The sequence below is a fragment of the Tachysurus vachellii genome, chromosome 23, assembly GCF_030014155.1.
Source record: "Tachysurus vachellii isolate PV-2020 chromosome 23, HZAU_Pvac_v1, whole genome shotgun sequence".
NCBI lineage: Eukaryota > Metazoa > Chordata > Actinopteri > Siluriformes > Bagridae > Tachysurus > Tachysurus vachellii.
The window spans coordinates 6,490,897-6,513,486 of record NC_083482.1 but is presented as its reverse complement, the minus strand read 5'-3'; the positions used below and the strand labels follow the sequence as shown (position 1 = coordinate 6,513,486).

Sequence of the window (22,590 nt, the reverse complement as noted above, 5' to 3'; positions counted from 1 at the left end):
CACGCCCCCTCTGCTGTTGAATTTAAGGAAGCTTTATCCTCTCATCCTGGTTCCTCTCCCCAGCTATTTGATGTCTTTTATCATGTTTACAGACATATTGGTCTTTTCAGAATAGTCTTTTAACTCCTTCAGTACTGTTTAGGGTTGAAACATGTGTGAATTTTCAAGGCAGGTGAGTTGCAGGTGAGCTCATTAAAGGTGAACCTCCTCCATTTACTCTGTAGACTCTCTCGGGTTGCGTCCCAAACCGCAGACTACACTCGCACTTCCTACTGTTATCATATTCATTAGTAAGATATAGATGGATTTGAGATGTAACCATGGCGACCTGTGACCCCTATTAAGTACTTTAAGGTGCAGGTTTGGACGCGGCCTTTTCCCCAAAGTAGCTTTAGACGTAAAAAAAAATCTTTGTGTTAAATAATTTCTTCAGTCCTACTTACTATTCTGTAGGGCTGTTTGGTGACTTGTTCACTAAAAAGACTTATTTGCGGGGTTCAGACTGATGAAGAAGCTTTAAACGCTGTTCTGAAGGTGAGGATGATTATTGGACTTCAGCTCGGGATCTAAAATGGCGGAACAAATTTACGACATTAAAGGAGCTCTCAACTCCGGAAGTCAGTTCACTGAGGACCCGGTAAGTTTCTCGTCTTTATTCATCCATGTGAATGTGTAGATAATCATTAGAGCATATTTCTTTCGTTTTAAACATTTAGTTAACACTAATTAAGACAATACAATTAACCAATTTAGACAGATTTCTAGCGTCTCTGCTGAAAACAAAGCTGTGTTTGTTTGTTTTTTTTAATTTTAATTATTTTTTATTTTATTATTATTATTATTATTATTATTATTATTATTTATCACTATTAAATTAATTAAATATAAAATAAATAAAATTTTAAATATAAAATTTAGAATTAATTAAATATAAAATTTCCCCTCTCAGGAGTCCATCTTGGTTCAAATCTAGAGTGTATATTATATATATATATATATATATATATATATATATATATATATATATATATATATATATATATATATATGTGTGTGTGTATTTATTGAGCTGGATCTTGATTAAACCCAATATAACCACAGACGTGTACAAGGACGTATCTGTTTCCTTGCATATATTTAAAAATGATTATAATTCCAGATGTGAATTGTAATCTTTGTTTGAATCACTGAATCTCTAGTAAACTGTGTGTTACACCACAAGGTCAGCACCAGACTCCTGTAGGCCTCCCATTAAAGAAAATCATCAATCCCATCCAGAATCATGGCTCAGTTGTTAATGGATTAGTTTCAAATCAAATCGTTCCCATGTATCTAAACCAAGACATGTTTGGTTTGGTATTTTTGATTGTATCAGAGTATAAATTGAAGGAATTCCTGCATTTTGTCTGGTAAGTATTAACCTCATTCGGATCTTCAGTAATATCAGCTAGATTTGTTGATGTGGTTTTGGACAAATTCATTTATTGGATATTTAAAATGATTTAACATTCTTCTGAAGGCAGTATTTTTACCAGAAAACTGGAATTGAGGAAGTTAATGTAGCTCCACTTTGAACAATTACTGCAATTTCAAAGTATATGTATGAAATTCTACATCTTAAGAGCAAGTCTATGGCAGTTTGTACTGTATGTCTATGAGTAGATTTATGAAGGAAATTTCAGTTCAGCAAACATGGCTGATTTAAGTACCAGATTTGGGGCAAAAGTTCATTCTTTAGTAGAGTAATTGTTTACCAATAAGTTTTTTTAGAGGCCACTTTTAAAACATTTTTTCCCAGTGTCATATTTTAAAAAAATTAGTTTTAACAAGACCTCCGTGTGGGCACGGTGGCTTAGATAGGTAGGTAGATAGATAGATAGATAGATAGATAGATAGATAGGTGGGTGGGTGGATAGATAGATAGATAGATAGATAGATAGATAGATAGATAGATAGGTGGGTGGTAGATAGATAGATAGATAGGTAGGTGGGTGGGTAGATAGATAGATAGATAGATAGATAGATAGATAGATAGATAGATAGATAGATAGATAGGTGGGTGGGTGGGTTGGTGGGTAGATAGATGGGTTTGGTTGATAGATAGGTGGGTGGATAGATAGATAGATAGATAGATAGATAGATAGGTGGGTAGATAGATAGATAGATAGATAGGTGGGTGGGTTGGTGGGTTGGTGGGTAGATGGGTTTGGTTGATAGATAGGTGGGTGGGTGGATGGATGGATAGATAGATAGGTGGGTAGGTAGGTAGATAGATAGATAGATAGATAGATAGTTTATTTATATTTATATTTATTTAATACCTTTTATTATTTATTATACACTTTGCATTCAATGAGTTTAAACTTTAAATGACAGATTTGTGGTATATTTTTGACTTCTGGTTGGTTATTTACCTACATAATAAACGGTAGATGCAGCACATATTATTATTATTTCCTGTTATATGGTGACTCCTCAATTCTGACTGGTCAGAAAGTGTTGATACATTTTTTGTATCATGCAGCTTTGACAATAATTTGTAAACTAAATCACAGATTAATAACAGCTACATATCTTATACTGTATCTATACTATATCCTTTCTTATACTGTATCTATACTATATCCTTTCTTATACTGTATCTATACTATATCCTTTCTTATACTGTATCTATACTATATCCTTTCTTATACTGTATCTATACTATATCCTTTCTTATACTGTATCTATACTATATCCTTTCTTATACTGTATCTATACTATATCCTTTCTTATACTGTATCTAGGGGCACGGTGGCTTAGTGGTTAGCACGTTCGCCTCACACCTCCAGGGTCGGGGTTCGATTCCCGCCTCCACCTTGTGTGTGTGGAGTTTGCATGTTCTCCCCGTGCCTCGGGGGTTTCCTCCGGGTACGCCGGTTTCCTCCCCCGGTCCAAAGACATGCATGGTAGGTTGATTGGCATCTCTGGAAAATTGTCCCGAGTGTGTGAGTGAATGAGAGTGTGTGTGTGCCCTGCGATGGGTTGGCACTCTGTCCAGGGTGTCCTTGATGCCCGATGATGCCTGAGATAGGCACAGGCTCCCCGTGACCCGAGGTAGTTCGGATAAGCGGTAGAAGATGAATTTGATAAGACCTCCGTGTGTCCATTTGCTTACTAATAAGCCAGCTACAAAGACTTCCACGCTCCATTATTAAACCTCCAGGATTGCATTACAACAGAACCCTGGAGCTTAGTGCATATAATTCTATGTAAAATAAGTGTGAGATGAGCCTGGAGTTCATGCTGTAATTTTTGCCTTTTTATACCTCAGGAGTTGGAGGCGATCAAGGCACGGGTGATGGAGATGGAAGAAGAAGAGGAGGAGAAGCTGAGGGAAGCACAGTACTGTTCAGACAAGCCGTATACTTACGGCCCTCTACAGACAGGTGAGGTAAAGCGGTCCGCTTTGTCATCACTTCCCAAACCAGGCAGTGCTGCGCTCCCATGTTGGCTTTGGGAAAGGAAGGTGATGGTTGTTTAACCTGTTATATTTACAGGGATACAAAATGCAGTGTTCTGATTTTTTTTATTATTTATTTATTTATTTATTTATTTGAGTCTTATGCTTAAAGCTCTTTATAATCATTCTGGATTATGACATCTGTGTCCTCAGGACTTTTCTACAGTATGACACCCGAGGAGAGGATAGACGCTGACAGCAGATCCGTCTATGTGGGGAACGTAAGCCATGTTTTATTAAAGATTTGTTCAGTTTGCCATGTGGTAAATATTTGCTGTAAAACAGGTGAATTATAATATATGATTTATTGGATTGTTCATTCATTTGCCTTTTATTTCAGTCAAGTGATTGTTAAGCATAGCAACACAGTAGTAAATGTTTTAGATGTATAACTTTATCGAATACATTTTGTATTGATTGAAAATCAGCACCAAACCAGAAACATGGCTCCAAAATTGATAACTTAAGATACATTCACTATCCACTTTATTGGGAAATTCATGTGGGTCAAGCTGCAATTCATCTGGTTTAAGCTGCCATGAAGGATATTGTAAGTTTTATCACGTTTTACAACCATTGAACTTTGAGGTACAACCACAGACACCCCATCTCCCCCCACCCCCACCATCAGGTTCCACTTTTGTCAACCAAGGACAGGAATCTGAGGATATCATCCCTGGTCTTTCTCCTATTCACAGTAGTCACACACATGAATTAAAAGGCACCGTATGTTTTCTATAAACTAGTAGGGTTCTATTCCAGCAAAACATTTAGTTTATTTGAATGTAAACAGAGATAAATTCATCTAAGTATTTCTTTTTTTTTTTATTTTAGCTAAAACTAAATTGCATCACAATTGTTTAATAGATAGTCCGTGCCATAGAAAGTCTCTAAGATTCAAGTTTTTAATAAACCCCGATCGCTCTGTTTTAATTGGACACAGGTGGATTATGGGACGACTGCAGATGAACTGGAGATCTACTTCAACGGCTGTGGTCACGTGAACAGGGTCACTATTCTGTGTGACAAATTCACTGGCCATCCGAAAGGGTGAGGGCAGGTTTCGATTAGCTTGTGTCAGCGTATCAGCCATCGCTCGAGTCGACGTTGCTTTGCTCTTCTTCTTAGGTTTGCATACATCGAGTTCTCTGATAGAGAGTCGGTGAGGATGGCCATGGCTTTGGATGAAACCTTGTTCAGAGGACGAATCCTTAAGGTGAGACTGAAGTGTAAATGTTGTATTCATTGGTTTTCATCAAAGCTGCATCCGGACAGACTTGATGGAGCACACGCAAAGTTCACCGATGGTATCCTTTGGTGTAACTGGTGCTTTGATTTGATTTGCAGTTATCCACAGAAAGTATAGCATAAGTCATTGAATTGAACTGTGTACACAACCTCTCCACAAAGCTCTGACCTGGATGTGAGGTTTTGAGCTTTTTAAAGACACTTGGACATCATTTCATGGTTGTTTCATACAGTAATTACTAGTCAACACTAAAAGCATGTCATAGCCAGCTTGAGGTGTTTCAGATTCTTTGCTACAGTAGCCTTCATTGTTCATGCACATCAGTGAGCTTTGGCCCCTGAGACCCGGACCACTTTTTGTAGGTACTAACCACTGCATTCCAGAAACGTCTGACAAGTTTTCACCCATCAGATACGGATTTGTTCATAAGAAATCCTGGGCTCTGGATTCTGTGATCATTTCTACACAACTTTGATTCCTAAGAGCCACCGAGCTAATATTTTAAGCAGGGATGAAGTTCTAGCCTTTGATGCTGTCCATCCCAGAGCAGTTGTGGCCTCACACTAGTCAAAAATCATTGTTTGCATAATGCTGGAATTGTGTTGTGACTCAGCTAACGTCGACGGCGGCTGTCAAGTTCTCAAATCCGATTGGTCAGAAGGTGTTGATGCGTTTTCAGTAAGAAAAGCTCTGACAGTAGATCCAGCTGCACTCAAACATCGTTTCTGTAGCAACTGGACCTTGAATAGTGGACATGCCACTTCTAAGACGTACCAATTATGAAAGGACGAATTTTAATAATTCAAATCCTAATTTACGCAAAATTCGAAGTTATAGGAAAATACTCAGCTTTGGGGATAGAAGCGTGTTTGGTTATTTTCCTACAACAGCAAAATTTTTCAATTGTTACATTTTTTTTTTCTTTCTCATTTTGTTCAAGATGGAAAACGTCTTGAAACATTCTTTAAAACCTCTCCAGTACTTCAGTTCAGAAGCAGTTTATTATTTAATATTGTTTACAATTTATCCCATACACATGTATCTGTGTCGGGAAGGGAAAGGACAGGGCTTCAGGATTATTGTGCACCACACAGCAAAATACACACCTACATACAGTAATAAACACAGCTGCAACTGATACAATGGGCAGAATGTAAAGAAAAATACAGATAAGAATTGTGATCCAGTACTCTGACAGAACAGCCAGACAGGATGCTGTAATAGTTTTGATTGTGATGGTACGTTTTAAAATAAGACATTATCTCTCGAGTTTTCACTTCACTTGAGATGAAGCATTTGCATGTAAATCTACCAACATGACAATGTGCCAAAGTGATGGAGAAATCTGTTATGTAGACGTGAGAAAGTAAGCACGTTAACTGATAGTAGTACTGTTTGTTGTGTGTTTTATGTAACAGGTCTTGCCTAAACGCACCAATATGCCAGGCATCAGCAGCACAGACAGAGGGTTCGCGCGAGGGGGGCGTTTCCGAGGCCGAGGAGTCAGAGCTTCCCGGTTTCACAACGGCTTCCAGGGCAGGTTCCGCGGCTTTATCCGGTCAGTGCGCCACACATCACGCTGAAGATTAATATGAAGGATTTTTCTTCACTCGTTTAATTCTAAGTTTAATTAACACCTTTAATACTGCAGCGATTGCTGTGTCTCCATACGAAGGCAGTTTTGCATGTGTCTTCTATAGAAGGTGACCCCTTTAAACAATTATTTATAATTGCAAAACTTTAACATTTTTTATTTCAGTTCGTGTCTTATACTGCGATTAAAAGGACCAAAAGTTATATTTAAACTTAGCTGAAATTTTTTAATCGAAGACCTGTTTAGTATCTGGTGTCTGCATTTAAGCTAGCACTGCAAAAACATGTCTTGGCTGAGTAACTATCAATTATGAGTAAAAGTAAAAAAAAAAAAACTCCCTAAAAGCATAAAGAAAATAATACCATAGAAGACCATAAAGCTCAGGCTTCCACACCAGCAACAGTTTTGCCATCGAATCTGCTCTGATGTATTTGTTCCGAACGTGGGATCAGCCTGCAGTCCACTCGGATAATGTATCAAAGGTGGGGAAAATCACCTTGCTAGCCTATTTAAAAAGAATAAATACATTTCAGTTTATATTTGATTTCTAATGGTTGCTTCGATTCATTTCAGTCGTTGCGTTTTAAATTGACACACACATCCAAATCCTCTCATTACACCTTTTTGTGCCTAGTCAGAAATCGCACACACCAGATAAAATGAGTCCAGTTTACAGCAGTGTTTTTCAATTCTAGTTGTGTGTTCTGTTTCAGGGGAAGTGGAAGAGCCCAGCCTTGGTACATTTCCTACTGACAGAATGAAGAGTGTTTTAGTTTTATTGTTTTTCTTTTGGAAGCACTTATGGGTGCTGACTGTTCAGCGCTGTTCCTTTCCTGCCTTTAATGGACTCTCAGCCTACACATCGATTTTCATAGTTACATTTTAAGTGCATATATAAATATATATTTTTGTACGGCTTCTCATATTTTGCCTGATTTAAAGCCTGAACGATGAAGAAACTTGATTTACACCGATGACATTATTTTATTTCTATTTTTTATAATGTCCTTTCTGTAAAATGAGCCGGTTGAAGGCTGGAGTGCCTTTGAATTTCAGTATTTTTTTGTCTAATTTTCTATCTCCGTTTAATGTGAATCATTGACAGGAAAAATAAATAAAATAATTTGCTCTCTCGTGTATCAGCGTTATTCATCAGTTTATTAAATGAAAATATTTTAATTCATACAACAAACATAAAAACAAATGCACGAAAGGACACAAACTTCTGTATGTACAGTGGAGTGAGACTTCAGCTTCAGCTGGACGGCACCATCATGGCCGACACTGTGCTGTCAAAAGCCCTGCAATTAGAGAGAACGATGATTGGAGAATATTTTTATGCAAATGAAGGCCAGCAATGACTAGATATTGTCCAGCATTTCTTACTTGGACTGAATTGGATCTCCAGGGTTGTAGAAGGGATTGCACATGATATCTGTGAAGGAGTTGTGCAATTTTCTGAACATCTGTGGAGAAGATGGATTTGTATTGTAGGTTATTCTGGTGCAGTAACACAATCAGGAGTAAGAAAATTACATGTTATTTACAAATATCTTTATTCGTTTTGCATCTAAAAGTCAAGGTCGATTTTGATTCTTTAGTGTAACTGTAAAGAGATTCAGTTTAAGAGAGAATGAATTTACTGTTATGCTAAAGGGTCTAACAGCATTAGCTGTGGAATTTGAACTCCATGTTAGTCACTGGTGCAAAACCATAACCACTATTACATCACCGGGAAATGGCAACTTACGCTTCGTATCTCGTTGTCTCTCAGTGACGTGTTTGACGAGTCTACAACGATCACAAACTTGACTTTGGAGTTGGTCACGTAGCCATATCTGGTGTAACAGTTAAGCTCGATCGATCTTTTCCAGTCAGGCTTTTCTAATGTACATTCATAATGTACAAAGACAAACCATTCCATCTACTGATGTGTATGAAATATAAATGTTCAGCCCTACATGTACCACCTGTTAAACTACTGAACCATCACTGTAGGATCCAATATCTATGCTGCTCAGAGTGCTTTCTGTGGGAAAGCACGGTGTTAATATGAGAGAGAAGGTGAACATTGTGATTGGTCACGAAGAAGCTAACAATAGCTTTACCCCTCCTACTTTACACTAAGGGGAAGAAATTGTGACGTCGTCTCTGTAAATAATAGCTGTTATTCAGTAATTGTACTGTGTCAACAAGACTGAGGTTAAATTCAACAGAAAGCAATCGGGTTCTCTAGGACTCAGTGCCATGACCCGAGCTTTCACTATTCATGCACTCAAAATAGCCTGAACTGCAGGAAGTCAGTAGTTCCTGAAAGACATTGCATCAGAAGGATACACTTTGTAGTCTTCTGTAGGGTAGAGCAGTCCCAGGTAGAGCTCTCGCTGATCAGCCATCACTTTACCAACGGCAGAGATCTTCTCCTCCACTACGTCCAGCGAAGTGTGCACTGTGTAGTGGAATTTCAGCTCACTCTGTGTCGGAACGCTCCGGATGTACAGAGGGTAATTCTGCAGGAACAAGGTTGCAATTAATTACATGACTGAATCATACAAACCGAGTAAGCAGGTGCCACTAGTGAGTCTGAGATCTTTATGTTGTGTGTTGTCAGCAATGTCAACTTGTACATTATAGCTGCTGAGTTGAGAGAGCGGGTTCAGTCGACTCATCACCAGTGTGAAAATCTGATGATCAGCACTGATCCCGACGGCCAATCACCGAGCACCATTCTTTCCGAATGCCCAATCAGTGACCACCAATGTTTCTCAAAGACCAATCAGAAGCAGCAGCAGTTTTTATGTCACATCAAACGATGATGCAAACAATGAAAGAAGGTTAACTATGGCAACATGGAGGTGCTGGGGACTGAAGCCTGTCTTTCTGATCAGTAATCCAGAGCCTTATCCATTTAGCCAATCATAATCACCACTGTTCCCAATGACCAATCACAGATCAGTGTTGTTTCTCAATGGCCAATCAATAACCATAATTGTTTTTTTCCCCCTTATTTTACATTCTCCATTGCAATATTTATAAGTAATAATAATAGCAAGTTACTCAATCTATAATCAATTCCTTAATCACTTCTTTTCCAGAATCCTCACTGCCACTACTTCATTTAGTTTGTGTTCTTGATAGAAATTCCACATTTTTAAAACTGTACGTTAGATTGTGGTGCCATAACCAAATACACCTTCTGATAAATAACTACATAAGATATAATCTGTTTTCTATTCTGAAAAAAAAAAATATATTCAATTCAGAAAATCCTGTTTCAATACACAAATTATCACGAGTCAATAATCATACAAATTTGTCCATATTGTAATCTGCTGACTATTTTAGAAACACGTTATCTAATTTTCTACAAAACACCTGGAAAAACTGTTAGCTGTTGATGTGATCTGACCAGGTGAAGAACATGCTGTAAGTATTGAAATCATTAATAAACTCAAACTGATTGTAAAAAAAATAACCAGTGCTGTTCAATGTACTCCAACTGACCAACCTAAGCCTTTATAAGCTAAACTATAAAATAGGAAGTACAGGTAGAATAAGAGCCTGATCATACCCAAAATATACTTGGACTTTGTACTGTGTATTTTTTATTATTTTTTTTTACAAATTCTGCCTCTAAAAAATCATATCTATGTAAATATGTTTTAATGTAAACAGTTAACAAAATTTATCATCATTCTTAATCATTTTAAAGTCAGATACAAGCCTGATGATAAAGCCAGTTTTTAAGGAAGATCCTATACTTTATATGAAGTGGTAGCCTAGTGGTTAACTTAATCAGGTGCTGGACTTAATCAGATGGTTTTGAGTTCGAATCCCACGTCCACCAATCTGCCACTGCTGGGCCCCTGGGCAAGGCATTTTAACCCTCAATTGCTCAGTTATATAAAATGAGATAAAATGTAAGTCACTCTGGATAGGTGGGTCCGCTAAGTGACATAAATGTAAATGAAGTAAATAAAATTAACTACGACTAACAAGTGATTGTTGTGGTACAGTGCTGATCAGTGATTGGTTGTTAGGGAACAATACTGATCAGTTATTGGATGTTAGTGATCACGGTGCAGCATTGTTGCCCAAATACCAATCAGCATTGTTCCCTAACAACCAATCACTGATCAGCATTGTTCCCTAACAACCAATCACTGATCAGCATTGTTCCCTAACAACCAATCACTGATCAGCATTGTTCCCTAACAACCAATCACTGATCAGCATTGTTCCCTAACAACCAATCACTGATCAGCATTGTTCCCTAACAACCAATCACTGATCAGCATTGTTTCCTAACAACTAATCACTGACCAGCATTGTTTCCTAACAACCAATCACTGATCAGCATTGTTCCCTAACAACCAATCACTGATCAGCATTGTTTCCTAACAACCAATCACTGACCAGCATTGTTTCCTAACAACCAATCACTGATCAGCATTGTTTCCTAACAACCAATCACTGACCAGCAATGTTCCCTAACAACCAATCACTGATCAGCACAGTACCACAACAATCACTGAACAGCAAATGAAGTAAATAAAATGAACCACAGCTTAATAAATGAACCAATTTAATAATAAAATCATCGTCCTCCCTTTAGCTCGATGGGCTTAATTCTCTCAGTAGAGTCAATATTATCCATCAAGTGCACAAGATAAGTCACTGATACAGGTAAAGATCACCGCATTAAACCCTATGTAGTGTCCTTTAGAGTAAAAACAAATAATCTTTAGCCTTTAGCCTTTAGCTATCATAAACACACGCTAAATAACACAGGAACCAGTCGGTACATAAAGCGAGCGAATTGACGTTCGAGGCATTAACAGCTTTAATCATTCATTCATACTAATGTTCATGTTTGTTGTTACACGATAAACGTGAAATAAAGTAAAGATACATTTTCGTTTACCTCCTTAGCTATAACAGCTACACACACCGCCATGTTGGAATAACGTCACGTGACAGAGCGTCACGTCATGTGACACTAGTACGGGGTAGTTTTTTGATTTGATTTTAGCCATGTAGTTTTCTACCGTGCCACTTTTATTGCGTCTTTTTTATTGTTTGTTTTTATTTATTGTTTAGTTAGTACGTTTACATAGCGATATATATGTCGAGACAGACCGTTAACTGCAGACACGTTTTTGAATCATTGTGACTCACGTGTCACACATCAAGAGCTTCCTTAAAGTGTGCAGTCAGTTAGAACAGGACACTATAAACAATAAATGGAGAGCCGAAGTCTGAGTTACTCCTTTCTCCTGTTTTGGACCGTGTGTTTTATTGGGACTGTGGAGACCCACAATGTTTCGACTCCAAATATGATCATAATGCTTATGGATGATGTAAGACTCAACAACCTCGTCATTGTTACTTTACTTGTGTATTAAAGCTGTGTCTGCGTTTATCTGTGGTTTGTGGATTTCTACTGTGTGTTAGAAAACTTGTTTTGCAGCTTTTCTCCAAGTTTATTATTCTTAGAATTGGACTAGCTTTAACATTATACTGTATCTGTCTGATAAATAGCTCCCACTGCTTGGTGTCCTTGTTGTTACAGTGTTTATAAACTCTTTTCAGATGGCCAGATGACGCCATGGACAGATTTGCATATTAAATTGAATCGTGACCTCCTGAAAGCAAAACTTTTGCTGGTGATGAAGCTGCAGAAACGACAAACAATACTGATCAGTGATTGGTTGTTAGGGAACAATACTGATCAGTGATTGGTTGTTAGGAAACAATACTGATCAGTGATTGGTTGTTAGGAAACAATACTGATCAGTGATTGGCTGTTAATAAACAATACTGATCAGTGATCGGTTGTTAGGAAACAATACTGATCAGTGATTGGTTGTTAGGGAACAATACTGATCAGTGATTGGTTGTTAGGGAACAATACTGATCAGTGATTGGTTGTTAGGGAACAATACTGATCAGTGATTGGTTGTTAGGGAACAATACTGATCAGTGATTGGTTGTTAGGGAACAATACTGATCAGTGATTGGTTGTTAGGGAACAATACTGATCAGTGATTGGTTGTTAGGGAACAATACTGATCAGTGATTGGTTGTTAGGGAACATTTCTGATCAGTGATTGGTTGTTAGAAAACAATGCTGATTAGTGATTGGTTGTTAGTGATCACTACTGATCAGTGATTGGTTGTTCGGGAGCCACACTGATCAGTGATTGGTTGTTGGGAACAATTCTGTTAAGTGATTGTTGTGGTAGAGTGCTGAATGATTAGTTGTTGGAGCAATGCTGCTCAGTGATTGGTTGGTGGGGAACAATTCTGTTAAGTAATTGTTGTGGTACAGTGCTGCTCAGTGATTGGTTGTTATGGAATCATTTGCTTAATCATTTGTTACTGGGAAACAGTGTTGTTCAGTGGTTGGTGAACAATGCTGTTCAGTGATTAGTTGTTCTGTATGTAGGCTCTTGTGAGCACAATTAAAGTATTACACATGTTTTATGTTACGCTTTCTTAATGTGTGTGTATATACAATATTGCTGCAAATGTCTGCCACCACGTTTGTCACTTGCCTCTTTTTTAATGAATAATTTATTAAAGGGGTTTACAAAAGTCACCAAATCTGTTATTTGACCAGAACTGGATATATTGATTGACAGGCTAATTATTAGCCTAAAAAAGACACTGAATAATAATATACACAAAAAAAACTGCATCTGATTGAAATCTCTTTCTTCTTTTTCATAATGCTCTCTTTCAGATGGGATGGGGCGATCTTGGTATATTTGGTGAGCCCTCTAAAGAAACTCCATATCTGGATATGATGGCCACTCAGGGGATGCTGTTCCCCAACTTCTACGCTGCAAATCCTCTCTGTTCTCCATGTATGTATTTTCATGTGCTATGCTTGACTTTTACGTTTCTCATGGGATGCAGGCGGAGCCTCAAAAAAAAAACCAAACAAACTAAAAAAACAGCCATAGAAATCTGCACAGCTGGAATTTACATGTTGACCATATACATCTTTAACCTGCTTACTGTGAGATTCTTTACATGTATAAATGTGTGGATATATTGCACTGTTATGTATTCACTGGATGTGTTGAATGGAAGTTTTCTGGTGACTACGACTCGTCACCAAAGATTTTTACCATGTTGGAGATCAGGGTCTATATTTTGAAAAATCTTTTTTCTTTCTTGCAAATCTCTGCTTCGTATTCACTACTGGACTGTTGAGTATCAGTTCATAGTGGTCCTTTTAAACATACAACCTAAATGCAAGGTTTAATATGAGTGATGGCTTAAGATTTAAAATTGCCATAACCTCTAAAAATACATATGCATCAACATGCCCTGTGCAAAAGAAATTAGAATAGAATGTTGGCTCAATACAGAATTTGATCGGATTCTTCTTCTTCTTTCTTCTTCTTTCGGCTTTTCCCTTCAGGGGTCGCCACAGCGAATCATCTCTCTCCACCTAACCCTATCTTCTGCATCCTCAACACTTGCACCCACTAGCTTCAAATCCTCATTAATTACATCCATATACCTCCTCTTTGGCCTTCCTCTTTGCCTCCTGCCTGGCAGCTCCATGTCCAACATTCTCCTACCAATATACTCACTCTCCCTCCTCTGAACATGTCCAAACCATCTTAATCTCGCCTCCCTAACTTTGTCCCCCAAACGTCCAACATGGGCTGTCCCTCTGATGTACTCGTTCCTAATCCTGTCCAATCTTGTCACACCCAAAGAGAACCTCAACATCTTCAGTTCGGCTACCTCAAGCTCTGACTCCTGTCTCTTCTTCAGTGTCACTGTCTCTAAACCATACAGCACGGCCGGTCTCACCACTGTCCTGTACACCTTCCCCTTGATTCTTGCTGATATTTTCCTATCACACAGAACTCCTGACACCTTTCTCCACCCACTCCAACCTGCCTGCACTCGCTTCTTTACTTCTTTCCCACTCTCTCCATTACTCTGGACTGTTGACCCTAAGTACTTAAACTCCTGTACCTTCTTCACCTCTTCACCCTGTAACCTTACTGTTCCACTTCCCTCCCTTTCATTCACACACATGTACTCAGTCTTACTACGACTGACTTTCATTCCTCTTCTCTCCAGCGCAAACCTCCACCTCTCCAGGTTTTCCTCCACCTGCTCCCTGCTCTCACTACAGATCACAATGTCATCTGCAAACATCATCGTCCAAGGAGACTCCTGTCTGACCTCCTCTGACAACTGGTCCATCACTATAGCAAACAGGAAGGGGCTCAGAGCCGATCCCTGATGCAGTCCCACCTCCACTGTAAACTCCTCTGTCTGACCTACAGCACACCTCACCACTGTCCTGCTCCTCTCATACATGTCCTGCACCACTCTGACATACTTCTCTGCTACTCCTGACTTCCTCATACAGTACCACAGCTCTTCTCTTGGCACCCTGTCATACGCTTTCTCTAAGTCTACAAACACACAGTGCAACTCCCTCTGACCATCCCTATACTTCTCCATTTGATTTGATCAAATTTGATCGGATTCATTATTTATAAACTGTTTTTTACTCTAATATCTGATCCAGGTTTTTCCTGGAATCTCTATTTATTCATTTACATCAGAGCATCGATTTGCACAGCCCTCCTGGTGTTGGAGTTCAAAAAACAGTTAAACCAGATGATATGTGTTCTGCAGAGGACATGTCCTGTTTATTGTAGAAAAGATAGTCCCAGATCACGTGTTGCTGTATAACTGCATTAGCTCATTTGGACAAACAGTGATCTATTGTGTCAAAATCTTGATCTCTGAAGGTACTGCATTAACGCCGTCTACTTCTAGAGATTTTTTGTCTTGAAATAATATCGGGCCGAAAAACAGGCGTGAAGGGTTTCCTTCTAATATACGATTCATGTGCTAATTTTATAGTTTTTATAGTTTAATGGATGTGTTAAAGCTAAAAGTATCCCATATGGTTCTTTTGAATTGGTCAGTTTATTACATACTCTTGAATGAGAGAGAGAGAGAGAGAGAGAGAGAGAGGCAGGAAGACAGAACTCATTATGATAATGTGGTTAATGCTCCCTTTATTGAAATGTGCAAATGGCCCATAATTTGGGAATTTGAAAGAACCTTTAATGCATAAGATGTACCATTAGCCCATTTTCAGTTGTAATTAATATTTAAGCAAATAAGGTGTAATCAATTGTTAATCCGGTCAGTGTGAGATGAGGGCGCCTGGAGGACATCTCCTGCTCTGTACCTGGTGTTCTGCATTAGTGCACTAGAGACAGCCTTCTGCCTCTAAGTCTTAATAAACATTTTAATCACGTACTAGATAAGAAGAAGCCCGGCTAATCACGATATGCATGATGAGGACATATTAAGGATGTCTTTACTTTTGTCTTTCTCTTTGTAAACGAGGTTTGCATGTTGATTGTGTGAATTTTAAACCTGGAGCTGAATTTCCCTGGAGGAAAATCTTACCTTTCAATCACCGTTTTTTTTTACACTTTATTTGGTGTAGCATGCAAGTCTCAGTAGTAATATACATTTCCTTCATGCTTGAAGTGCTTTTGATGATTGATGGCACATTTCACATGTTCTCACTGAAATGTCTTTCATTCCTGAATTCTCCAGCCAGAGCCGCGTTGCTCACCGGCCGTCTTCCGATCAGGAATGGATTCTACACCACCAACGCACATGCCAGGAACGGTACGACCTACACTGACTATCACATATAGAATAAAACACAACATCCAGAAATCATTTATATCTCTTATACCACAGCGATTTGCTCGTTGTGCTGTTTGTTAATATTTTGATGCTGGCTCCTGTTATCACTTATGTTATAACAGCTGTAATCAGGTGCTCACTCAGCAGAGCTGTCTCTTATATCTCTGAGAAGAGCTTGTTATGTTACCCTCTGACCTGAAGACTTGCTGTGTCTGAATACCTGAAGTTAAAACTAGGTTTTAATCAGTTTATTTATAATCTCAGCCAAAAAATGGTACCTGATTAGGGATTAAATAATTGGTATTGCATTAGAAAGAGTGCGTTAATTAAAAAAATGTGATTTGTGTTCCAGCGTTAACTTCATCTAACTAGTCAGAACTGAACATCTGACAGTACTGTGTATTGTATAATCAGTCCCTTCAGGATCTTGCAGAGTTTTTTGTGATTTGTTGAGAACAAAAATGTCTGATTATGCTGCAGCTTTCTAAAAGTTTGCAAAATTTTTCAAAATGATGCAACTTGGCTTCCTGTGCGCTTTTTATTCTCTGAAAAAACATCTTGAATCGGTGAAAACGGTTTCTTTTTGTAAACTCTTAAAATAAGATGCATATATAATTACTTTCTATGACAGCTGTGCTCATGTTGACACACATCTTCCCAACATGCATTCAGCCAAAGCCCTCGTTAAATCATGTCACGTGACACGTCTTGCCTCAAATCTGCAAAAATCTGTGGCCATTTTCAAAAATTGCAAGCTATTGTCAATCTCACAAAGTATCACAATAACCACAATCGCAATATCACAAAATCCTAGAAGAACCGAGAAAGTCCGTTTACTGAACCTTGCGTCATGTATCTCACACAGCTTATACACCCCAAGAGGTCGTGGGAGGAATTACAAAAGACGAGATCCTGTTGCCTCAGATCTTGAAGAAACAAGGCTATGTCAGCAAGATTGTTGGCAAGTGGTGAGTTTCTCTGTTTATTGCCTTCCTTTCAGAGGATGTCATAAGTTCTGCTGTTCCAGTTCTACAGACTGCGTCCGGTTCTGTCTTTGCATTGTTTTAACCTGCTCAGAGATCTGCACTTGACTATAATGAGAGAGGCTGCTTTCACTCTGGCTCGTGATCTTATGCCTCCACCTCCACCGCTAGTTGATGGACTCGATATGCTTAATGGATGTTCGGACATCTCTCCACCGTTCTGTCCGAAATTTTTTTGAGCATGACAGTTTAAAAAAAGAGCCGTTGGACGTATCGTTTGTCCGTAAAGGGTCAAGGTCAAATGTCTGATGATTATCTTTAATTACTTCCTTCCTGTTTGAAATACTGTATATTTTGAAGGCATTTCAAGCATACAAATTAGTAACCAGACAGACTAGACTTTTTGGCGGCAGAGGCATCCGCCTCAATGCCGTCGGCGTCAAGTTCTAAGTCTCCTTATGTGCTCATATGAAAGGAAAGAAATACTCATGTGACAGTAACACTGTAAATATAACAATGCCTTATAACAAGTACTAGCTGTTTTTAGTCAATGACTACAGTAAGCAGCCTAACTTGCGAGCTAGATTCATTTTCTTATCAGGAATAAAGATTATTATACAGTATAAAGGTTGCTTTACATCTGTGGTGGTTGTTTGCCTTTTCTGCAACTCTGGAGGAAGAAAAATCCTGGAGCTTCTTGTGTGACGTGACACCTGACAGTCCTACTTTAACTACATACAGTCTAATCACATACAGGTTTATGTCCCAAAAATAGCCCTGTTGTTATTTTTAGTGACATTGCAATATTGGAAGTGGAATATTTTCAATTCAACAAGACCAGATTTTCATTAGCAGTCAATTTTCTTTCTTTTCTTTTTTTTTTGCCAGGATATATTTTTTTTTACTTTGCTTAAAATAACCCCCAACAGCAGCAGTGTTTTTAAAAGTGGCTGCAAGGTGGGTGTAATTCTATAGGAAACTGTAAAGCATACACTGGATGTTGAGGGGGAAAAAATGACACGTGTGGAAGCACTCAAATAAAGAAGGGAGAATCACGGCCACTTTACGCTTTACCAAGCCGTGAAATCCAGAAATATCAAACGCTGAGACAGGTCAAGAGCTAGAGCCCATATATTTATATATGTTCAGATACATTTATTCGAATATGGATGTTCACCTGCTTGTATTTTTGTTCAGATTTTTTTTAACACCATATGTGTACAGTATATTTCTAATTTTCTTATTACATCACTAGTGCTGATTTTGCATAAAGAGAAATTCCTTATCCATCGTATAACTTCAGTCTGTTTCTGACACCAGGCATCTCGGACACAGAAAGCAGCACCTGCCTTTGGAGCATGGGTTTGACCAATTCTTCGGTTCTCCTCACTGTCATTTTGGACCCTATAACGAAAGTGTCTGTCCCAACATCCCTGTTTATAACAACTCCCAAATGATTGGAAGGTATGTATCTCTACAATCATGTCTGAAAATGTCTGCCTAGAGACAATAACCCCTGATTTCTCCCTGAATAGTTTGACTACCACCCTGGATAAATTAATCGTTTATTTTCCTTTTGGCTTGTGCGGATGCCAGCTGTGTACGGATCCCCCATTATCTGTCAGTTTGTTCTCCCAAACCAGCCATATGTGCATTCAGGGTCATTGCTTCTAGCAAGTGTGCCGCTTTTGTGCTTAGCTGTGGGTTTAATGAGCGTAGCATACCCAAGCTTGGCCAGACGCGTGCACGCAAACACACGAACGTACACACACCCAGGAGACGGCAGGTTGCTTCTGTGGTGTGTTAGGACACCTGGAACAGCCAGAGCATGAGAACTGGCGAGGCAGCAACACGCATCCGCTCACACTCATAACACAGCCCGAGCTCTACAGAGACTCACTGTGTGCCTCGCTAAATTCAGTTCTTAATCACTCTTTGGAAAAACACTCTTCAGCAAGCTGCTGTTCAGAAGACAACCTCAGTGTTGTGTGAAATGTACTCGAAAGTACGCTCGTTCATGAGCGCAAAGCGGGGAACTAACCAAGGCTGTGTTCCAATACTGTTCTTACACAACCTTGTTGACTTCCCCTTTGATGAATTCCATCTTAAAGACTACTGCAGTATGTTATTAGCACAGATGAAGTCTGTTAGATGACCGTTTGGAAGCCTGAGGGATCAAGTCAACGTAATAGTTTATTTAACTTTATGAGCAGAAATGACCCAGAAGGCATTGCAAACAGATGTGGGCTTCTTTTCAAAACACTAAAAAAAAGTGCATAAAGATGTTAATGCCTGTTTGTTCAAACAGGAGGAACAGCATACTTGTATTTCACACATATAGCATTTGATTGCTGATTAAACTGGGTTTGTGTCGCTGACTGCTCCGTCTGTACCTGTCCTGATCTAATTATTCTCCTAGCTAGTTAACAAAAAGGGACTTAACATCCTTGCTAGTAGGCAATCCAGTATAACTCTGGATTTTTGTGACCAAACTTCGTCCAAAACAAAGGCTGCTCGGGAGGGAGAACTGGGACTTCAGCTTGGGGACGGGTGGTGGGATAGTGTTGTGAATGGCTTTGGTAATGTCTCGTGTGCTTGTCTTGACCTTAAACTTATCCAGTTTAAGGTCATTTACAGGGTGAATTTTTCTAAATATAGATTGTCTCAAATTTACCCAGATATCAAGGACAAATGTGACAGATGCTCTAAAGCACAATGTCACCTGAGTGTTTTTTTTTTCTGTCCACGACTATATAATTATTGGTCGGGCTATTTCAGCAGAGGTGGGAGTAAGTCACACATGTGCAAGTCACAAGTAAGTCTCAAGTCTTAACCTTCAAGTCTCAAGCAAGTCCGAGTCATTTTTTGTGAGAGTCAAGTCAAGTCAAGTCAAGTCATAGCTTTATGTCAAGCAAGTCAAGTCAAGTCGTAGCTTGAGTCAAGCAAGTCACTGGCAAGTCATACAGATGTTTGATGATTTAACTAAATGTATATATTAAACAAAGTTATAACTACAGTATTTATGGACTATGAGAGTTTTATTTGCAACAAAAATGATTATATGCATTTATTTTTAAAAGGTGTCCACATACAGGTGAGTTGTAAATACAATAGAAATCTAAAAATGAATAAAAATCTAAAAAATCAAAACTACAAAGCCTAAGATGTAAATGTAATTGAAATAAGGCCAACATAAAAGCATGAAAAGTTTCAATATGCCTCAAACATGGCAGAAGACCATGGAAAAGCATATATAAAAAAGTACAATGGTTTCTATGCAACCAAATGGCATTTTTTGTACAGGCATTCACCTTTAACGGGACATGAACACATCCTTAAATTAGATCCTTCCTTTTTAACAACAGAATAACAACAACAATCAATCACGTCAACCAAAAAATGTAAATTATTGAATCCCACAAACCTTGAAGTGAATTAACTATGGGGGAGAGAGAGAGGAGAGAGAGAGAGAGAGAGAGAGAGAAAGAAAGAGAGAGATGATTGAAGTGAGTGTAATTTATTAAAGGGACAGTTCACCTAAAAATGAAAATTCTGTTATCATTTTCTCACCCTCATGATGTTACAAACCTGTATAAATTTCTTTGTTTTGATGAACACACATGTAGATATTTTGAGGACTGTTTGTAACCAAACCATTTATGAGCCCCATTCACTTCCATAGTGGGAAAAAAGAATACTGTAGAAGTGAATGGGGCTCATGAATGGTTTAGTTATAAATGTTCCTTAAAATATCTTCCTCCGTGTTCATCTAAACAAAGAAATGTGTACAGGTTTGTAACATCATGAGGGTGAGAAAATTTATGAAAGATTTTTATTTTTTATTTTTGGGTATCAAAATAAAACTAAGTAAAACTATCCCTTTAAATTGAATGTGTGTGCGTGTGCATGCGAGACAAGAATATGACTGTGCTTGCAACTCTGAAGTTTTTTTATTTTTTTTATTTTTATATATGTGCATCCCCATAAACGATCCATACGCTTTTCACTCAAAGCCTAACACTGAAGACCAATTACAAGTGCTATTGCAAAACAGCTGACATTCCCAACCATTTACACTACATTGTGCTTGCAAAAAAATTTACTTTGATAGAACTTTGTCATTCAATTGTGAGCGATGTGGTCGCATTCTGCTGTTCTTCTCTTCTCCATCTCGCACAAAATCCCGGTACCTGAACTTAATTATGTTTGCTGTAGCGCCTTCCATGTTTCGTCACGACTGTTAAGGTTTATTAGTTAGTGAGCGCGCTCCCTCTGCTTGCCTGCTGCGTCACGTGGTTAGATTACGTTCTTGTGTGCGTTTAAAAACAGATTTAAAAACAAGATAAAACAAAAAAAACAAGTTATTTCGAGTCATTTAACTCAAGTCCGAGTCAAGTCTCAAGTCATGAATGTCAAGTCAAAGTCAAGTCGAGTCTTTTTTTAATATTTGCCAAGCAAGTCTCAAGTCTCAAATGTGCGACTTAAGTCCGACTCGAGTCAAGTCATATGACTCGAGTCCCCCATCTCTGTATTTCAGTACCATGTCCACTATTCTGGGAGTACATTTGCAACCCTGCCCATTGATTTCTATATTTGGACTTCCAGATAAAGCATCTCCGTTAAACTCTGCAAAAAGAAGTTATTAGCTTTACATCATTGTTGGCCAGACGTCGCCGCCTTCTTCAGTGCAAGTCCTCTGTCCCACCATCTCACTCACAATGGCTAAAGGATACAGCGTTTTTTATTAAGCTTGAGAGCATTAAATATACGATAAGATGTAATACCTCCAGGTATTTTTATAAATGGCAACCGTTTGTTTCATATTTCATAGGCCTTAAGGTTTTGCCGGATTAGGTTTTTTTTCTTTTGTAAATTTAAAATGACTTGTATTCGATAATTAAAAAGGGCCAGGACCCGGGGTGGGCGGGTGGGGGGTGGTTTGTTTACTTCTTTTTCTTTTTACTTCCTTTCTGTTATTTATTCTTGTTATTGTTGTATTTCTTTTACTTTACTCCTTTTTCATGTAAAACCAAAATGGTTCTGTATTGTTATTTGACTTTGTTTGTTTGCAATAAAAAGTCTTCACACACAAAATAATCCAGTATAACTGCACACATGGTAAAAAATAAATAATATAAATTACTTGTTACTCAAAACAAATGAGTATCTGTGGTACAACCTGCTCCTGCTACACACTCTGTGACGTGAATTAAAGCGACTATAATAAGGTCAGCCAGGTCAGGTTATAAAGCGTTAATGGGACACGTAGCGCATTGTGTTTTACAGGTATTATGAGGAATTTCAAATCAACAGGAAAACTGGGGAATCAAACCTCACACAGCACTTTTTACAGGTGAGATTTACAGTTTCACATAAAATATTTCAGTATCCAGTTCAGTGAATTAAAAAAAAATCATATCATGCAAAATGATGTTTATTTATTTTATCCAATGAGACTTACAAATGAGAAAATACGAGCAAAATATATCAAGAAAAGGACAAAGTATTAGTAGTGCTAGCATACAAGACTTTTAATTGAGTGATGGAG

The 22,590-nt window shown here is 38.3% G+C and overlaps 3 protein-coding genes across 3 annotated transcripts in view; 2 read left to right on the top strand and 1 right to left on the bottom strand.

Annotated features, from left to right (window-relative positions):
* Nucleotides 1–257: 257 nt before the first annotated feature.
* On the top strand, nucleotides 258–7,430 carry pabpn1l (PABPN1 like, cytoplasmic). The gene is made up of 7 exons (XM_060858964.1): nucleotides 258–637; nucleotides 3,314–3,428; nucleotides 3,656–3,723; nucleotides 4,446–4,552; nucleotides 4,631–4,718; nucleotides 6,170–6,309; nucleotides 7,059–7,430. Exons 1-7 carry the CDS (start codon nucleotides 572–574, stop codon nucleotides 7,096–7,098), a joined length of 624 nt encoding a protein of 207 aa, XP_060714947.1. The 5' UTR covers nucleotides 258–571; the 3' UTR covers nucleotides 7,099–7,430.
* Nucleotides 7,431–7,484: 54 nt separating this feature from the next.
* trappc2l (trafficking protein particle complex subunit 2L) lies at nucleotides 7,485–11,393 on the bottom strand. Its single transcript, XM_060858967.1, has 5 exons — nucleotides 11,270–11,393; nucleotides 8,683–8,855; nucleotides 8,096–8,183; nucleotides 7,732–7,811; nucleotides 7,485–7,646 (listed from the first exon to the last, which is right to left on the bottom strand). Exons 1-5 carry the CDS (start codon nucleotides 11,300–11,302, stop codon nucleotides 7,601–7,603), a joined length of 420 nt encoding a protein of 139 aa, XP_060714950.1. The 5' UTR covers nucleotides 11,303–11,393; the 3' UTR covers nucleotides 7,485–7,600.
* The window catches only part of galns (galactosamine (N-acetyl)-6-sulfatase), a 34,247-nt gene continuing 23,046 nt past the window's right edge, over nucleotides 11,390–22,590 (top strand). Inside the window, exons 1-6 of the mRNA XM_060858957.1 lie at nucleotides 11,390–11,705; nucleotides 13,091–13,214; nucleotides 15,964–16,038; nucleotides 16,925–17,027; nucleotides 18,363–18,506; nucleotides 22,329–22,395. Of these exons, the coding sequence (XP_060714940.1) occupies nucleotides 11,589–11,705; nucleotides 13,091–13,214; nucleotides 15,964–16,038; nucleotides 16,925–17,027; nucleotides 18,363–18,506; nucleotides 22,329–22,395 (630 nt within the window). The 5' untranslated portion in view covers nucleotides 11,390–11,588. The remainder of the gene's footprint in view (nucleotides 11,706–13,090; nucleotides 13,215–15,963; nucleotides 16,039–16,924; nucleotides 17,028–18,362; nucleotides 18,507–22,328; nucleotides 22,396–22,590) is intronic.

Excerpts from the sequence above, each read along its gene's own strand:
- pabpn1l (XM_060858964.1), top strand. The coding sequence starts at position 572 with ATGGCGGAACAAATTTACGACATTAAAGGAGCTCTCAACTCCGGAAGT. Across the intron at positions 4,553-4,630 it reads TTCACTGGCCATCCGAAAGG|GTTTGCATACATCGAGTTCT; the intron begins GTGAGGGCAGGT and ends TCTTCTTCTTAG. Across the intron at positions 4,719-6,169 it reads TCAGAGGACGAATCCTTAAG|GTCTTGCCTAAACGCACCAA; the intron begins GTGAGACTGAAG and ends TTTATGTAACAG.
- trappc2l (XM_060858967.1), bottom strand. The coding sequence starts at position 11,302 with ATGGCGGTGTGTGTAGCTGTTATAGCTAAGGAG. Across the intron at positions 7,812-8,095 it reads GAGACAACGAGATACGAAGC|ATGTTCAGAAAATTGCACAA; the intron begins GTAAGTTGCCAT and ends TCTTCTCCACAG. Across the intron at positions 7,647-7,731 it reads GGAGATCCAATTCAGTCCAA|GGCTTTTGACAGCACAGTGT; the intron begins GTAAGAAATGCT and ends CTCTAATTGCAG.